At 43.3% G+C, this 20,140-nt stretch overlaps 2 protein-coding genes across 3 annotated transcripts in view; both read left to right on the top strand.

Moving 5' to 3' along the window:
• plpp2b (phospholipid phosphatase 2b) overlaps positions 1 to 20,140 on the top strand; it is a 43,727-nt gene that overhangs the window by 19,484 nt on the left and 4,103 nt on the right. The window lies entirely within an intron of this gene.
• Positions 14,053 to 20,140, top strand: part of tle2a (TLE family member 2, transcriptional corepressor a) — a 45,724-nt gene continuing 39,636 nt past the window's right edge. For both annotated transcript variants that reach the window (XM_069150374.1, XM_069150376.1), the window contains exon 1: positions 14,053 to 14,194. In XM_069150374.1, coding sequence (XP_069006475.1) covers positions 14,172 to 14,194 — 23 coding nt within the window. In that variant the 5' untranslated portion in view covers positions 14,053 to 14,171. The remainder of the gene's footprint in view (positions 14,195 to 20,140) is intronic.

The raw sequence follows: 20,140 nt of genomic DNA on the forward strand, positions 1-20,140 counted from the left end.
GGTGTATTATGAAGCTGAAGCTGATGTGAGCACATGGTTTGACCAATCCATGCTTGAAGATTTATAGTTTTACCTCTGGAGACATACTGTCAACTTCAAGATTTATTACATGATTTTCTTGCACATTAAATGTTCTTTTTTTTTTTTTTTTTATAATTAATACCAAATGCTGAAGATTCAGGAAGGGTTAATCAAGGCTCCCTCTGCTGCCTCAGTGTGGCTAGAGAATGGCACGAACCACAAAAATATACACACATATTTATAACGAAATAAACACTGGACCCACGGGGACATTTGTGGGAGTTTCGCTGGCAGCGGTTTTGAAAACCACTGTCATCCCTCATTTAAAACAATATTACTCACTTGCATGTTGTAAAAGTTGTGCGTACGTGGGGCAATTTTTTTTACTGTGATGTCGAAACAACTGGGAATGAAAAACATTAAGGTATTTTATTTACATGAGTATTTAGCATGCCTCTTCTTCTTCGGGGTGATTTACGATGCATGAGTTCACAGCTATATCATTAATTCCTCCAGGGATGCATAATATAGCCTTACTGAATCTATTATCCTTAAGGCCTATAATGTAAAATATGCCTTGTTATCATCATGAGATGTGGGTTCTATGGTAATCATGCTATTCCTGAGTTTGCTAAACAGCATATCTGCTGTAGCAAGTCATTATCTAAAAGGTTAATGAAGCAAATTCTCAAACAAATACTCCACCAGGAGTGAATACATTAATTTCCTGTTGTTTTACATTATTTTCTGGTCAACAAACTGTTTGTATGTTATAAAATTTAAATTTGGGAATAACCAACATATCATTAAATATTGTTCAGTATACTTAATGATCATAGACTTGCATGAAAAGCAGAATATGGTGGTAGTGGAAGATGTATCCAGATACTTAAGTAAAAGTAAAATTATGACACTCAAAATTGTAAGTACTGAAGTTTGAAAATCAATTTCTTCAAGAATCAAACGCAGAACTACTCATAATGCAGAACAATTATCCCTGTAAGTATTCTAAAGTAAATATCCTGTGCTATTAATTCTGTAGATTAATTATTGTTTATTTATATTATTAATTGTTGGATTGGATTAATACATTGTATTACTGATCCATGAATGTGCACGATGAATTACATTTTTGAATTTAGTTGAGGTTGTAAACTTTCAGAAATGTGTACACTTTTAGGTAGTTTAATCCATAACAATGTATTATATATGTCTAAATTTACTGGAGGAAAATTCCAATATTTTCTGAGTTACAGAGGAGTTAAATCAAATGGATATACTCAAGTAAAATAATACCATACCAATTTAAATACTATACTTTAGTATCTGTACTCAGTCACTTTCCACAGCTGCAGTATGCACCTTCTTTCAAGCCAATATAGGAATAGGTTTATTGAAAATCTATGCAGCACAACTGATTTACAGACAACAGTGAAAAGATAAACCATAAAGATATCATTCCTTAAAAACCGTCACAAATCATGAATGGACCAGTCCACAGGGATGAAATTCTGTGAATGACCAAGAGCCTGGTGAGAAGTGGCTCTTGAGACGAGCGGTTTCAGGAAAACCTCAGATCTGGAAGCAGTAAAGCGTGACAGAAAAAACTCGGTTGCCAGTATTTTGATGCTGTGACAGACAAAGCTGTACAGTATACACTCGAGCGTTCAGCCCATTTTCATCATTGTTTCCAACTGTTTTTTCAGGACCAGAAACAGTGGTGAAGAGTGAATGTGGGACAGGGATGCTGAGAAATGCTGTAGCTAGATAATTATCACTGTGTGTCGCTGATAGAAAACTGTTCAATCATTTGGTTTGTGAAAATGAGAGGCATGAATGACGGAAGGAATCAGAGTGGGTAACAAGGATCAAACGACAATGACTATGTAACTGTGTTTCCAGATGTTTATACAAATGGACAGAAAGGAATAAAGAGGTGAAATGAGAAGTAACAGGAATCAGGGGAAGGGAGTATAAAACTGAAACAAACATGAGGGAGAGTTGGACTGGTTTCCATGATTAAAGGAGGATAAATGGAAGACCGGGAAGGCTCTTATTCTTTCACCTGTGTTGAATTTAACCAGTTTGTGGCTTCCACTGAGCTGGAACTGTTTATGTCATATTTTCAACACTTGAACGTGGAAACTGCATGCCAGAAAGTCGCTTATTGCCAACAGTTTCACACCAACTTTGACACAGGCCGACAGGTCGATACTGCAGCATGAGGAACCACCGGTGCTTCTGACCCTCTGCATCATATAAGACATACTTTCATTGACTGAAGAGGTCATAGGGGCAGAAGGCAGTCATACAGCTCAGTGATTTTTTTTTTTGCTTTCATTCACTGAATCGATTGACGGAGACAAGAATTTGAACAGATATGCTCAAATGTGCAGATTCCCAACAACAGAGACTTTTAAAACAGGACTAATTTCATCAATGTGTGTATTTGCCATATGTGTGCATGTTGACAGCCTTATTTCTTTCTGCAGCATTGATTGAGAGGTGTTACAGAGTGCAGCTTCTGCTAGTTTCTCATGCAACAAGCCAGTGGATACATTTTTAGCCTGGCGCTGTATTCTAGCAATTAAAATGCCTCCAGAAATGAGCAGCTAGTCTCTGTTGTTTTTCGCTTCCTATTATAGACAGCAGCTAGTCTTCCTGTTCCGCAGCCACAAGTATTGCTTCTGCAAAGAGGCACATTAATTAACCCCCTTCTGTTCCACTTCTAAACATACTCACCCGCACATACTCATGTTATTAATGTTCATCAACCAGTGGCATGGCCTTGAATAATTTGAAATAATGAAGGTTATTTCATTATTAACACCACAGGACTTAATCAGAGGAATAGTCTACTCTAACCCTTATGTGCAGAGGGAATTATTCAATGATCAGGGCATTCGTAGTTTGAAAACTTAGTGAGATTCAGTGTAGAGGCCGACTGATGTATCGGCCGGCCGATTCTATAAACTGATATTAGCCTATTACAGTATGGGTATATATGTTTGCCATTATCACCCATATGAAAACAATTTTCACAGGACAGTTATTTACATCTGATTTTTTTTTTACATCTTAATATCTGTATCTGCATCAGCCCCAAATTTCCAGTATCGACTGGGCTCTAATTCTGTGGGTTATTACTTTTCTGTAAGGCAGACCAAACATGTTTTTGATTTTGACCCAAATACGCAGTCATTTTTCACACTAATAGTGCTGTCATATATGCTGTACACACTCAGCTGGACCAGAAAGTTCTCTCTAGACAAAAAAAACCCTCTTTTTTTTTTTCTTTTCATTGACAATTAAATCAGTGACAGCATTAATTTTTTTATTTCATTTGTTTCCAGCCCACAAACCTGCAGCTGTTTGCCTTTGGAACAGAAAATCACTGAAACTGAATGTATTTCCTTCTTTTATGATTTGCACTCAAGTCTAATTCTGTACAGTTGACGGTTAATTGTGCTGACATGTTTTTGCTTTTTCTCTTGAATATATATATATATATATTGCCTTTATAATCAAGAACACAATACCAGACTGCCTCCACAGCTGGGATTAATCAGCAGTGCTTGGTTGGTGGCAGCTATAATTACACTAGTTAAGATAACAAGAGAGTCACAGAAAGATGAAAAGTGATGAAGGTGATAGTGATGGTGACAACAACAACAGCAAGGATACCAACTTGACCTTGACAGTCTTTGCGCTGCAGCACCGTGATCCCACCAACGTCTGACAGATAGGACAATCTATTAGATTATGCATGTCTCTTGCAGTCTCCTAATAAGAGAGTGAGTTTGATTTCAGTCTGAACTGCTAAAGAAGACCTTCGTTTGGAGTGACAAAGTCTTGCAAATGCGCTCTCTTGACTAATTTTAATTTTCTAGAGATCCCTCTTATTCTAACTACAGCCTGCACAGTCAGTGTTTGTCTCAGACATTTGACTCTCACTTGCATTGACCTCCTGGAAAGAAAGATTAGTGAGGGAAAAGGTAGTGAGGCAGCAGAAGCTCTTGGCTGTAGTGGAGGTGGTCGTAAACAGTCTGAGGAGGTATCTGAAGCTCTCTCGCATCTAGCTTCCAGTCTCCAGTCTCTTGGCATTTGCATGTTGTCTTGGACAGTCGCTCTGTGCTCAGGGGCCCAGCTGTAGGTGCCTCGCTGGATAATGGCACATTTCTTTCAGGCAGCCCAGGGAAAGAGAGCAGAGCAGCTTATCTGGCTGCAAGCCATCCTCACCACTACCACCAGTGACCCTGACGAGGGATTTATATATTTATATATTTGCACACACACCATTTCTCTTGCCTCGGCCAGGGGCTTCGTGTCGTTCCCCCTCGACACTGCAAGTCTTGCAAGACATCAGAGATTTATGGTCGAGGGGAAAACTTGTCCCGCTGTGGAATAGCAGCAACACGGAGAGGTAAACAAACCTCAGGTACGTCGCTAGAGGCCATGTGTGACAGGGCCTCTGTTGGGAAACAGCCCAAGGTCCTGTTTCAGGCTGGAATGATGTCATTGCAAAGGGAAGTGCACCGTGTCGTCGAGGCCACGTGGATGAATTCAGGTTCCAGTTATTAATGCACAAAAACGATAATCAGGAAAGGTGTAGTTCTGTTTCTGTGTCATGTGTTTGCACAAGAAACATGTCATGATATACGGTGACATAGTGTAAAGCACTCATGCGTGGGCTCATGCAGAGACCACCCATCTCATCAGCCGAGGATGATATGTGTGTGTTTTATAATGCTGTTATGTTTGAGTTTTCACGTTTAGATTACAGTGAGTTATGTATTATCTTATGGGGACTGAGGCCAGATACAGGCCTATGTACATGTAGATTTAACCCCTCGGCAAGCTCAACACACACACTTCAAATCCCCTAACTCAGCATTTACACAGCATTGGGGATGGTGATTCACAAATACCAACATATTTCTTAAATGGCACTTTAACTGCATTTTTGTGGGACCCAAACTAAAGGGTCTGACCTGTTACTAAATCAGTTACACTGAGTACACAGCCGTCCACCCCCAGTCGGGCTAGATACTGTATATCATTGAGAAGTTGTCATTTAACACTCCTGTTTACTTTATTACACCAAATGTGGTCTGACATTGTGGTAAAATATTTTTCTGCTGAAAGAATTTATGGCTTTGTAAGAAATTGCTGGACAATCTAACATCTGACTCTTGGAGCAGATCTTATTTTTGCATTAAGTCAGATGTTTCTCTTCTTTAGACAGTCAGGAATCGATCTTTGACACAATGAGTTTAAATCTGTCTTCTGTCTTCTTGTGTTGCTGTTGTCCGTGTGGCTGCAGCAGCAAGAGAAGGACCACAGGGGGAAGTGGGAGGCCTTGGTCTGCTCAACAGCCAGCTGGTCTCCCCTGGAAAATACAAGTTGCCGTCCTGCGCCAGGAATCTGCAGAGCAAGAAGGAAGGAACAGTGAATGAAAGAAGGGAAAATGTTAGTGTAGATGCTGCCTGCCAAGACAGAAAGGAAGAGGCGGTTCATACTCCTAAAATGCTTCTAAAGAGGCCAAAGTGCTGGCGAGATACAACTGGAAGGGGAAAAGAAAGAAAGAAACTTGTATTTACCTCAATGATAAGAAGGTAAAGCATAGTTTAAAAAAAAAAGACTAAAGAAAAACCAGCCATCTGGAGACATTTAAGATTACAATATTTTAAAAATGGTTTAGAAGCACTACTGGAAGTTTTGATTTCTTGGACAGACTTTCAAAAGTTCTGATCTGCAATATAATTTCAAAGTCTTCAATTTGTCCTCATGTTACAGCACTGATGAAGAAAAGAAGAAGCTCTACCTTGACTAAAGAAAGAGTGCAATATATTTCAAATAAAAAACTGCATTCTTATTAGAATAAACTAAGAACTGAAAATATGTTCACCTCATGTTGTTGCAGAAGTTAAAAGTAGTATTGCAAATAATTTGTAATTAATGGGCTCAGACAAAGTAAAAAATATTCGCTTTTTAGAAAACGAATCATCAAGCTAAAACTGTGAATGAATGACCTCAGGGATAAGTTGTGGCAAGGTCTGGCTGAGGCAGTCGGACTTGTTCAATTTCCATCAGATTAAAGTAAAGAGGCCAGAAGCCACATAAGATCCTCACTGAGATGCTGCTGATGGTCCTTATTGATTTAGCAGCGTCTGCCCTGATCAGCACTCACAAACATTAAGATCTCCGCTGGAACACCCAAAAGACTGGACGACCCCGGCAGAGAGGAAAACTGCCGATCTGTATGACATCACGTCCAACAGCTGTAGAGACATGATGCTGCTTTACTGGTTAATCATATAGTTTCTTAGGGTATTAAAATGTGATGGGTAATCGGCTTATAACTTACAGAAAAACAGCATAAACATCTTCATATCGTTGCATGTAACTTTTTAACAACATTTATCACCTAACATTATATACGAAAGTGAAACAGGTCCTGTTGACTGAAATATAGTCATAATATTAACATCCACAGCAAGATGATCGCTGTATCCACCACCTGATATGCTAAAAACATAACTGTTTTTCTTTAAGGTATGTTAATATTATTTAGTATTTAAAGTTTTATGCACTGTATAACTTTAGGGAAATGATTCACTAAACCGTTACTGAAGCCAGTTTTTAATGTCATCAAAAAAACAAAAATTAAGAAAATAAAAACAAAAGTTGCAACCCCTTATTGGCCCTTGACAGGTTCCATAATTGTGGCTGAGGAAATGTGACTGCCAGATATAATTACTTGTATGTGAGAATTAATCTCCATTGAAAACACTGTGTTGACTGAGCACAACGTGTATGTAATATATTCTATAACTTCACACAAATTAGTGTTAAAGACTTAGTGTGATGATTTTTCCTGCCTCTTGAATAACCATTGACTTACAGACAGCCGGGTATTTACAGTGTAATGGCGACACCCTGTGGTACGGCTCCTTATTTGCAGCCTGGTGCAGGAAAACGGCATTTTTGGACGTGCGACAGTGTTTGGCAGCACTTTCCACCACTACCTGTTGAATGTTTTTATCATCTTACAACTCCTCGAAAATACCCCTGTAGTAGCAGGTAACTTGGACCTCATTCCTGGAAACAGGTAACCACCTTTCCAACCCCACCACCAGTGTAAAGCTTTATTAGTACTTTGTTAGTGTTGACTGATCATAATTTATCAATTACACTTTATTATCACACCCTGGGATGACTAACACGAATATATACTGTACAAACCTTATTTCGTGCTGTTGCACTACTGATGTTGAACAGCAGGTGGCAGCATAATGCAGTGTTCTAGTTTATTGCCTACTGAAGGTGTAAATTGGGAGTTTATCTGGAGGGTAAAACTCAATTTATTGAACCGTTTAACGCAAATTGTTGACCGCATATATATCCACCAACAGGAGTAAGGATAGCCCAAAATTTAACATTAGTGCTTTCTCTATTATTCATGAGGAAAGTTGGTATAAATTGTTGTTTTTTTTTACCAAAAAAAGTTGTGATTTTTATGTAGATGGGTCATTTTAGAGCCAAACTCTGTAATTCCAGTGGATCATTTGGTGCCCTGCTGCATCTCTTGTCCTGCTTTGCATGAAAAATGTATTTACATAATCCCCCTTCCTATGTTAAGTGTATAAACACACACATTAACTCCTGACCTTCACACTCCAGCTTGCCAGCACTCGGGTAGAGTGGAGACCTGTGGCAGTGACTGCACACTTCTTGCAGTAGAGCATCACTCTGTTGCGTGAGATGAGTGACAGCATGCGCACAGCACTGTCAGTAGAATTTGCAAGTCAGTGCCCAGGTTTAACCTCTTCAGTTTCCCTTCAGTGTGGATCGGCCGGCTGCATTCAAAATCAGGCTCTGAAAAGAAGCTCTTCTCCCTTAAAATAAAAAAAAGCAGCAAATTGTAAGGATATGAACCATCACATTGACCTTGTCTTGGAATCTCATTGGCACATATGAAGTTATCTTTTTGCAACAAAACTCAATAAGGAAACTCTGTTTTTTAAGAAGTCTTCTTGCTTCAGCGTTGCCTCTGTGAGGTCACAGGGCAAACGTTGGGGTTTCATGGCCATGTTGTGCAAGTTGCTTCTCTGAAAGACATTTGGAGAGTCAAAAGCAGATCTGATTCCACTTCAGTGCAGAGAGACACAAATTCAATTCAATTCAATTCAACTTTATTTATATAGCGCCAAATCACAACACAGGTTATTTCATGACACTTAACACATTAAAGTCCTTACAGCAAGACTTTACAATATTATACAGAGAAACCCAACAATTGAACAATTCCCACATAAGCTAGGAGGGAAGAAAAACTCCTCTTTAAGGTAGAAAAACCTCCAACAGAGGGAAGAAAAAACTCCCTCTTAACAGGAAGAAACCTCAGACAGAACCAGGCTCAGGGGTTAGCGGCCATCTGCCTCGACCGGTTGGGGTGAGAGGAGAGCAGAGAGAGAAAAGGACAGCATAGAGATACAAGAGAAGAACTGTTGGTGGAGTTGACAAGCGCAGGGCCGAGACGTGTAGCTCCATGACGGGACATCTGGAAAAGAAAGAACAGAAACTACGCGAGCGAAGGAACTGAATGGAGACAACAGACAATAAGAAGAAACTATGGGAGAGAAAAAGATGGTGAGGTATGAGTCAGTTAAAGAGTAGGAGGAAAGAAAAGAAGCTCCGCATGTAACGAGGTCCCCCAGCAGCCTCGGCCGATAACAGCATAACTAAGGGTTGGTTCAGGTCTACCCGAGCCAGCCCTAACTATAGGCTTCATCAAAAAGGAATGTTTTGAGTCCAATCTTAAAGCTAGATTCAATCACTTCATTGTTCTGTTTTGTTAAGACAAACATGGCAGTGAAAAGAAGACGTGTATGTTCCGTCTTCTTGAGGCTACCACAATTTATGATAGAAACACTGTCCTATTTACAAATGGAACTATTTAGCCAATGCCGCAGAAAAAAAATTTGTTCAGTATCGATCTCCCCTGTGTTGTGTTATGTGGTCTGACAACTGGAGGAGACGGGGAGGGGGGGGAGAGGAGGGGGACTATGTTATGGTGCAGCACTGGAATTCCTGAGTTCCCTGATCCACACATGCCTGTGGGCGTAAATGTGTCAGCGTCTGTTTTATGTGTGCATACGTGTGCGTATGTGTGTCACTGAGGGTATTTATTTGTATCCACCGCCTGCAAGGAGAGGAAGTGTGTGTGTGTGTGTTGTGTGTGTGTGTGTGTGTGTGTGTGTGTGTGTGTGTGTGTGTGTGTGTGTGTGTGTGCGTGTGTGTGTGTGTGTGTGTGTGTGTGTGAGCATAGCTGCTGCTGATGTGGGTCATTACCCCTTCTTTCCCCCAGGGCCCATGCAGCAGGAGAGGACAGAAGGGGAGGGGATGGAGGGTTGGGGGGGGCAGAGACAGTGGGGGTTGGGGGGTGCGAGGAGGGGAAGCGGGTGGGGGTGGGAGGGGGGAGATTGTGTGTGTATGTGTGTGAGTTGGGGAGGAAGGGGCGCCGAGGAGGAGGGTGTCCCAGAGGAGTAGAGACCAATAAATCACTGTGCCGTCTCTGCGTTGACACCCAGCTTGTCTGATGAGGGACAGGGTAGGGGTGGTGGGGAGAGGGGGGGGGGGGGCATCACGACAACACTCCGGCCTTGTCTTCCTGTCACTCAAGCCCCCGTCGGGGGCCGTAGGAGTCACTCTCTACCCCAACCTGAAGGCAGTGGGGAAATTGGGGAGAGGCGGCAGGGCCGGGAAGGGCAGGATAGCACAAAACCAAAAGTTTATGACCCAAACCGGAGCACCTTTCACCAAGATCATCCCTTTTCCTTTGAAAGATGTTCTATTTTTTTGAGGGGGAAAAGAGGAAGCTCTGTCTACCTTTGAGTCGAACACAGTTTAAAAACATTGATTCATACTCCAGGACTTCTTTTGATATCAAATGTCATCTTGAAGTTAGTTGATTTAACTGTGTCAAGGTCAGTTTGAGATTTCCTTCACTTTCAATAGTTTGAAGAAAAAGGGGACTAAACTAGTTGCACTAGAGGACCCTCGACATATGGTGAGTGGTAGAGAATAAGGTTTTTTTTAATTTTTTTTTTTTAAGTGTAACAAACACAGGCTTTATGTTGAGAAGAAGCTGCAGCTGAAAATGCAACACATCTTGAGGGTTGCGGTGCAGTCCGGTCTGCAGAGGCCTTGTTGCAGAAATTAGCTCCCCTGCTGTGTCCACGATGGTCTCCTGATGGTCTGTGATGGTCTGTGATTGTTGTGAAATTGTAGGTCTGGAAGAAAAAAATAGGCCTAGTTCTTTTATTCTGAAGGACTGTCTCTAAAACCTGATGTTTACTGTTGATGCTTTACATAGCTGGATATTTTTTTTTCACTTTAAAACTGTATTGTACAAATATCTCTTGTGCTCTAAAGTGATTGTCAGGTCACGTAGACTTGGCCTTGCATCTCTAGGATTAAAAAATAATAATAATAAAAATCATCCAGACTCTAAGGATGGGCCCATGAATGCATCGTTCTTTGGCAATACAGTCTGTTTTTCATGTTGTTTTTTTTCCTTTGAGCTTGAATGTCTTGAGTTTATGACAGAACCTGGCATCTTACACTTTTGTTTTTGGATGAGATATCAGTATATAATCCTGCAAATGCTCGTGTCTGGGGAGGGAGCTGCAGACAGTGAAGGTTATTGATCCAAGGAAAACATTGTAATAACCACTCTCATCATTCTGCCTGCCAGTAAACAAAAGAAATGATGGTTCTTCATGTCGACAGGATGTCTGACCACCAGACCTTGTCCGTTGTTATCGCGGGCATCATTTAGTATTAATATCAGTCACAGTTTGACACTCATATCGCTGTTGGCAACTGCGAAGGGATGAAGTCGCCTCGGACGTTTTGAGGGAAGTGAACTGGTTTTCATCACCTGTTTTGCTGCTCGGTGATAAAATTGTATGGATAAGCGGTGTCTTGGCTTTAACAGCGGCTCTCTGTCCGTGCTTTAAGTTGTGCTGCCGCTCCCTCAGGCATGCACTTTCTAACCACTTTTTTTTTTCCCCTTTGAGACAGGTGTGTTGCAGGTTAGCATGTGTTTTACTGAGACTGCAGCGTACATGACAGAATTGGCTCTTAACAACCTCACACGGGCCGAGCTAAAACCCAAAAGGTCCTGTAGCGTTACGGCCATTGTGTGCTCTTCCATTGTGGGGCCACTTTGATGTCCCGTCGAGGAGGAGAGAAGGGCAATGTGGACTTTGTGTATTTAATCACTGGAGCTCAGCCAATACACACACAATACACACACACATACACACACACACAACACACACACACACACACACACACACACACACACACACACACACACACACACACACACACATCGCACACACGCCACGCACACACCTAGTGCACTCCTTCATCTGACCTGCCAATAGCAATAATATGTGTCCTTCACTTATCATTTTCTATCATCTATATTATTATAACCCCCCCCCCCCCTCCCGCCCCCCCAGCACAACACAAAGCAGGTTCATACATCCTGTGAACCCTCCCCGCCTACCCCACCACCCAACCCAGCAACCACCTCCCACCCACCCAACATACACACCCCACCAACATGAAACATCGCCCTGTGCAGCAGCAGACTGCAAAGCACTGCATTCCTCATGACTTTTTTTTTTTTTTCTTTCTAATAAATGTGATCCCGGAATCCGGGAGGGAGACCGGAGCTGTGCATTAAAATTCATGGGAAAAAAATGGCAATAAAATCTTTCTTTCTCTCTCCCTCTTTCTCTGCCTTCCCTCTCCACTCTTCCCACTTGCTCCCCTCGCCCTTCTCTCTTTTTCATCCCCTCACTTGTCTGCTCAACACACATACACAAGCCGCACACACCACGCCGCTGCGCGCACACACACACACACACACACACACACACACACACACACACACACTTTTTTTTCATCACCCGTGTGCATTCTCCTTCTCTCTCGCTCTCTCTCTCTCTCTCTCTCTCCTTCAATCTCCTAACCCTCCTACTGGCTCGTCTTTCTCAGCATCCCCCCTGCCGTCCTTCATCCTTTATTCTCTTCCTCCTCCCTCCCTCCCTACCTCCTTCCCCTCCCTCTCCCTCTCCCTCTGCCTTTTTCTCTTTCTGTCTCTCTTTCTCTCTCACACACACACACACCTCCACACACACACACACCACACACCACACATATTCTCACACAAACACACACACACATATATATTCTCACACAAACACACACACACACCCATCTATATTTTCCAACTCCACCTCTGGCAGGTTTGTGATTTCCACTGTCAGAAATTGCTCTTTTTCAATATCTCTCTCTCTAATTATGAGCCCAGCTAAAGGGGTCGTGCCACCAGAATACCAATTTTTCCCACCATTTCTGCCTTATACTCCAGAATAATTCTCCTTTTTCCAGGTAACGACAGTGTGCGCATGCAATATTACCCATGCAAGTGTTGCAAGCATTACTGATATTGTACTTCTGTGGGTTCTTGATGCCTTATTGGGCCCCTATTTAGATGTTTGGTCTTTAATGTTTAATCAGCTCCCTGTGGTCATGATACATTTTTAACATCTAGAAGGGATGCGCAAAGTCGAGTAAATGCAAAGTGTATTTATTTTTCATATCGAAAAGGACAAAAATTTAAGATTTTTTTTATGTATTTTTTTTTTTTTTTTTTTTTTAATGCATTGCTGGGTTTGTGGGGAGAAAAAGGAAAACCACTGAATCTTGATACAAGCAACCACACAGCTCCTCGCAATCACTCCAAGCACCCAGGAAAGGGTTAACCTCACAGAGCGGTTGTAGCCTGCTTTGATTGACGTGTGGAGCACTGTGCTACCTGTGCCCACCAATCGGCAAACGGTCGCCACACCCCACGTGGGTGTTCTCAATGTTCATTGGCCCATTTTACCAGTGTTTTACTGTGCCGAGGCCGAGCCCTCCACGTGGAGATTTCATTCAATCGCTGAACAATTCCTCTGAACCTCTTCTTTCTAAAGAAATGCTGGACTTGTTATAAAAATTAAAATTTCCCATTGTGTTAGCTACGTTTTTTTTTTTAAATTCCATGGCTACATGCGGATGAACCTAATTACAACGCAGCACTAACAAGAGAGGAAAGGGTTTTCTTTGCAAATATCAAATAAAATGATGTTCTGATTTGGCCGGTATTTATTTATAACTTTTTTTTTTTTTTTTTTTTTTTTTAGATCGGATAACATTGTTTGTTTCTGTACACGGGGGCATCAACAAATTATAATAAGATTATTCAGTTTGATTAAAAAAAAAAAAAAAAAAAAAAGCATGGGAGGGGAAAAAAAAAAAAAAAAGCAGCAAAAACCCTATTTTCAGGTCTCTCTCTCCTTAAAGAAAGCTACTCGTATGCAATGTCCCATTGAGGATGAGAGAAGGGGGGAGTGTGGGAGAAGTGAGGGACTGGGAGTGCTGTGTGAAAAGAGTGCAGGCCAACGAGCGAGACAAAAGAGGCTGCGGCTGCATTCAATGTGCTGCTGGTGTGTCCGTCTCCGAAGCCACAAGCAAACCGCATTTTTTTTTTCTCTCCCCCCCTCTCTCTCTCTCTCTCTCTCTCTCTCTCTCGCTCCCGGCCTTTATGCTAATGCAAACGGCCGAAAATATATCGTAGAGGGAAACAGTTTGCGATATCGTAATTGCGGGAAGCGCGAAGTTGAGGACTTTTAGAAGAAGGGAGAGAGAGCTCCCTCGGACCAGGGGTGTTTTCTCCTCTCCTCTCCCCGTCGGAGTGCGGTGCTCGGCGCGGGGTTGGAGATATTAACCCAGAACAAAGGAGTCTCGAAGCAAGGGATGAGCGAGTCGAGTACTAGCTTTGCCATTACCTTTGAAACGCCGGCCAAATGCCTCTGCGAGACCAACAATAGTACGTCGGCTGCTCGTATTCTCGACGAAGCCTTTCCGCCCCAAAAAAAAAAAAAAAAAAAAAAAAAAAAAAAAACGAAGAAAGAAGAAGGACAAAAAAAAAAAAACAAAAAAAAAAACCAACCAAAAAAAAAAAAAAAAAAAAAAAAAAAAAAAACGAGAAACCGCACAGAGAGACGCACAAGTCGGCGGCTACAATGTTTCCTCAAAACCGACCACCCGGTAAGTAGGCTAGCTACTAGTCTGCACCGCGTTTAGTGGGGTTATTGTCTCAGGCTGCATCCCTAGTAAATACACGTCAGGTTGTGTGTTGTTGTTTGTTTTTTTTTGTTGTTGTTGGTTTTTTTTTTTAACCACTGAGCCTTATTAAAAAAAAAAAAAAAGTGCAAGTCGAAATTGTTTGGCTTTGTCATCCTTTTACTGTGTATTTCCGGGGACTCCTTCGCGGGGAGAGAGAGTTTGATCCTCCGCAGGCTTCTTCTTCTTCTTCTTCTTCTTCTGTACTACAGCTTTGGTCTTTTATTACAACGCCGGGTGTAAATCTTTGTCTCGTGAAGGTCAGGCGGGACCCCGTTGTTCAGTCGCGGTTTGGAGGCGAAGCCCCGCTCGAAACAACGTCCAACTTTGCTGCCTGCGAGTCTCTCGCGTCCTTGGTGACCACCACCACCACCACCACCACCGCCGGGCTAGAAACGCGAGGAGCCATCCTTCGATCTCCATACTATCTATTGTGGAGTTGACCCAGATGATGATGATAGTGTGTGTGTGTGTGTGTGTGTGTGTGTGTGTGTGTGTGTGTGTTGGTTTCTTGCCTTCCTCACGAGCTTGTGAGAGGGGGAAAGTGAGTCAGCCCCGGCATATGCTGTCACCTTCTCGCCAATGGTCTGCCCTTCTCCGAGTGACACTCGTTGTTTTTACATATTCTTCTTTTTTTTTTTCTTCTTCTTCTTCTCCTGCCACACTCAAGTGTGATTAATCTCCCGGATTTATTGATTTGAGAGGCTGAAAACCGAAAGCAGCACCCCCCCCCTCCCCCCGTTGCCGAGGCTGTATATCTATAATCTATCAATGTTATATTGTGATATGGGACTAGATTTTTGTCTACAATTTTAGATATATTGTGATATGGTGTAAGTGTTGTCTTTTCCTGGTTATAAAAGTTGCATTACAGTAAACTGATGTAATTTCACGAGTCCGCCAGGCTGTTGTCGTTGTGTACATGTTTTGTGGACGCACCGATATTCACTCCCGTCAAATCTGTCAACCGTACCGAGGTATTAGGTCCAAAATATGGTAAGTGTTGGATTTCGTCCATATGGCCCAGCCCTCACTGGCTGTAAAATGTGGTTGTAAAAATGGAAAAGGAGTTGACATGCTGTTTGTGTTTTTGAGATGGGTGAGGAGCAAAATTCATGCTGCATGGCTTTAATTTGTTACAGTGAAGTTTAGGTGGAGAGCTTTTTGAGCAGACTGAAATACATAAACACCGGTCCTCCAGCTGTGTGAAGTGTCAATTAAGACCTGCTCATTTTGCCTAACCCTCTTCTACCTCCCTCAGTCCATGCCACCCTACCCCCCCCCCCCCACACCTCTGACAGCGTTTTGACATGCATGTCCCATGTATTGAAATCATATTAAGCACGCTGAAGTGCAAGTTCATGCGAATGACTGGGTGCGCGACACTTTAATTGATTTTTCTCTCCCAAATCCGGTCCGGCAGGTGAAGACCTCCTAACAAAACTATTGTTTTTATTTGTCTTGCGTTTGTGTCCATCGCTTAATGCTTAAAAATGCAATTTCTCATCATGCATTATAACTTCTATTTCAGCCTGTACTCCCTTTGAGTGATAATGGGATCTTGTGAGCCCCCCTCCCTCCTCCGCCGCCGCCGCCTAAACATACATGCAGGATCTTGTGAGCCCCCCTCCCCTCTCCGCCGCCGCCGCCTAAACATACAGCAACATTACAAACACCAGCAGCTGTGTATGTAGTATAGCTGAGTGCAGGAAGGCAGGGCAGGAGGCAGACCGTGGGTCTGTGGTTTGCACTGTAAACCCAATCCCTCTCATCCAGCCTCTCCTCGCTGTGTTCCTGTGAGAGCTCCAAACCACATCTTAATGTATGGGCAGGCATCCCAGGGCGAGAGCAGCAGACTGCGGTGGGTCTTGGGTGGAATGTGTAGGCCAGCGGCCCCGTTTCATTTCAACTCTCCGCAGATCCCAGCAGTGCCGTGTGAGGCGGGCGTCATCAGAAAGTCTCCGGCCATCAGCAGCTCTTGTTTGCACCTCGGAGTGAAGGGCCACTCCAACCCAGCAAACAGCTTAATCTCTGAAATGCTAGGCTGGCAGTAACCTGTCATCACTGGATATTGGTGTGCTGTGAAGGAAGTGACCCCATATATTACATAAACACAATGCCTATATATATATTTTTGAGAATATTGTTATCTACTATCCAGCGATAATTGTAAATTGCCTTTATACAAATTTCACATTCAAGTGCATTTCTACAGATGGAGCAAGAAACTTAATGGTAATGGGCAGCAGATAGCCTACTTTAACCTGCAGCTACATAGCTTCTTATAACATCTTTCTCTTCGGGTTCTTCCTGTAAAGTAGAAACTTGGTTATTGCCGGCTTTAAATATTATTCAGGGTAAGACTGTTTAAACTTTTATAGAGGACACGCATATATTTACTTCATGGTGTAAAGTACAACAAACAAACAAACAAATCAAAAGCTGTTTTTTTTTTTATGTTGCATATCGAGTAAATGTTCTGCTAAACGGAGTACAGTAAAACTTCTTATTAGAGAATAAAAATGTAATTGTGTGCACAGTTGTAATCTCGCTGTTGTGAAAAAAAATTATATAAACACCACATGGAAAAATTCCAGAAAATGTTTTATGTCCTTGTATCTTCCCAATGATGATTTTAGGATCCAGTCTGATGCCAAAACCAGTTTACTGGCAGAGGAGTGTGCAGGACATGACAGGCACGGCTGGCTGTCTCAGATCCTTAGTGTTCTTTCAAATCCACCACAGTGGCAGAAACATACTCAGACAGAAGTGAAAAAGAATTTATAAAAAAAAAAAAAAAAGCAAAATATCAAAGCAGAATATAAAATAGTGTTCAAATCAGAAACAAATCATTTGGTTTTTGATTCGAACCATTTCAATATAGACTTATTTTACACGCACCGAACAACACAAAACAAATTAAAAAGCAGATATTTAGACCATAAAGAGAAAATAAATCCTATTTTCCACCGGCTCTGACTGTGTCACGTTCCAGGACCGAGAAAGCCCCCGGAGCTGATCGCTGCCATTCTAGTCGATGTCTGATATTCCACCACCAGACGTGCCGGAGGGGGGGGGGGGGGTTCGTCAGCGGCGTCCGCGAGGTGGTTCGCTGCTCCGCTTTGCTAAATATACGCACGGAGTCTGCTTTTGATGGAAGCGTGGCCGAGATCCCGTCAATCAGCACGGGGCAGGAAGTCAGAGGGAAGCACAGGGCACCTGGGCGATTTTCTAAATAAAACACCCTTCACGGACTCCTGATTGTATATCACAGGACTACATCAACATCTGCATCCTTGATCTTTCAAATAGGACAAAAAAAAAAAAAAAAAAATCTTTCCTCCCCCTTCTAACAGACACTGTTACATTCAGCTGACGCTTTTATCCAAAGCGACTTACAACACACCGGGAGCGATTTTTAGGGTTCAGTGTCTTGCTCAAGGACACTTAGGGCATGTGGACAGGAGGAGCTGGGGATCGAACCGCCCACCTTCTGCCGACTGAGCCACAGCCTCCCTGTGTGACACAGCTACGAAATCATTGTGAGGATGAAACACGGCAAACCGTATTAACTTTGTAGGCTACAGTGCGGAGTAGGAACTAAGGACAATGAACAAAAATCAGACAAAAAAAACAAAAAAAACATTTCACAATGTTTACCCGCAAGAAGCGCAATAATATAGGAAAAATGACCAAATCACGAACCCACCCCCCCGCCCCCCCCTCAAGAACGTACAAGCTGACAAAACGCTCCTGATGAGGTATGAAGCCGTGTGTAGGTGCTCTGTAGAAGATAAGGTAAGGTGTCTCTTGTTCATTTGTTTAATTTCAGGGAAAGAACGAGTTTTACACACCCGATTTGTTTTGTTTTTGGTTTTTTTTGCCAAAGTCTGCGGAAGATAACGCAATCATCAAAAAAAAAAAAAAAAAAAAAAAAAAAAGACACCCAGTGATCTCAAAGGTCACAGTAACAGTGGTCATAGCGGTGCAGCCCTCCACCAACCGTTTGATCCTGGACATTTCCCTGAGCTGGGGGGAGGGGCTTGTTGAGAGGCCACTGTTGTGTGGAGACTTTGGGTTTATGTTTTTCAAGCCATCATGCCAGCTTATAAATGGTGATAATCCAACAAATGGTGACTAACATTTGTTGTTGTTGTTGTTGTTGTCGTCGTCGTGCTTTTCGCTGTTATTCGCAAACACTGAGCATACGCAAGTGACCTGATTCCTCAGTTCAGGCCCCCCTCCGCCTGTGAATGTGTTGTGTTACGGAAGAAACACATGAAGTATTTTGTTAAAAACTCCACCAGGTGCACGTCGTATAAATACATATGTTTGATGGTCAAAAAAAAACTCGAACTGGTAAACTGGAATGACCTCTGGGAATTCGGGGTGCCCTTGAAACGGCATCGTGAAGCGTATCTTACGAAAAGGCAAACAAATATAGGGGCTTTCAGCTTAGCTGGGATCATGGCCTAAATCTACGCGTGTCCTCCTCTTATTATCCCGGCGACTTCGGGGAGCGAGTCTTCCTAAATGAATATATTGAAACGCGGATGAGGTCAGGGACGCAGAGGGACGAACGACTTTGACTGGAAAGAGGCCTTCTCCTCTCCACCCTCAGCGCTGGCGTGGAGCTTAACCTCCACGTCCTCGGTCCCAGCATGCGTTTAGCTCTTTATCGCCACTGTCGTCCAGTGGAGAGAGCGCGGCTATCGATCAGGAGCTCGCCTGCTTTGCTCAGCCAGTGATATGAGGGACGGATGGAGGAGGAGGAGGGGGGGGGGGGGTAGAGAAAGAGAAGAAGAAGAAGAAGAAGAAGAAGAAGCAAAGGAGGCTGAAGGGATCTCAGGTTTACACAAGCTGTTGTGGAGGTGCGTCTCGGTGGAAGGAACAAACGAGCAGAGGGGGTTACCTAATAAAAGAAGGCACCTCCAGCAATTAGGCCAGCTGACAGGCAAACTGTGGCGCTTTGCTAATGTGGGCTGACAGCAGGGAAATTTGAATAACGAGGCTTGCGGGAGGAGGGAGACAGGAACGAGGAGGTGGAGGCGGGTCGCGGGGAGAAAACTGCAAAAGAAAAGATGTGTGGCGCTAATGAAACAGGTGCCTGGCAGCCCCTCCTCTCTAAGTGGGGAGGGGGGGGGGGGAAATCATTGAGAGATTACCAGCACGTTTCTCCAGCACAGAGCCAAGTGGATAGCTCCTTGATGTAAGGTGTGTGTGGGTGTGTGTGTGTGGGGGGGGGGGGCAACTTTTCTTCCGCACCGCGAGCCGCTTTAACAATGCAAATGACTGCTGAATGTTGACACGCACGTTTGAATAATTTGACGCAAGAGGCTTTCGAGAGACGACTCGGGGAGTGCGTTGACACGTTTCACGCCCCTCCAAAGGTGGTCGGTGTGTATTCGGCGCGCGTGGGGCCGCGCGGATACACATTCGGACGTGGTGTCCGGGGGGAGGAGGGGGGGTGGGGGGGTTAGACCCGCCGACCGACCGGCCGACCTACCGTCGTACTGCAGCCTCGGTGGTAGTCGGATGAGAGGGAGAGGAAGCGAGGGGAGAGCTCGGTGGGTGTTTACTCTGATGAGAGACTCTGTGGGTAAGCGGTGTAATTAGTGGCCTGACTAATGGGCTGAGCTTACATGAAGGGAGGCGGCGGTGAAGCGTCTCACCTGCCGAAGGAGACAGATGGAGAGAGTGAGGGCTGATGAAACAAATAAACACACTGTACTATACAGTTGGCGAGGCCTTTCTTTTTTCTTTTTTTTTTTTGCCGTTTATGGCATGGCTGTAGGGATCAGTCAGTTGATCCTCTACATTGGTCCAGACGGAAATATCTCTGCGACTGTTGGCTGGATTAAGATGACAT

This window comes from Embiotoca jacksoni, unplaced genomic scaffold (genome assembly GCF_022577435.1).
Source record: "Embiotoca jacksoni isolate LCO1_2020_lvr unplaced genomic scaffold, fEmbJac1.0.p SCAF_16, whole genome shotgun sequence".
NCBI lineage: Eukaryota > Metazoa > Chordata > Actinopteri > Embiotocidae > Embiotoca > Embiotoca jacksoni.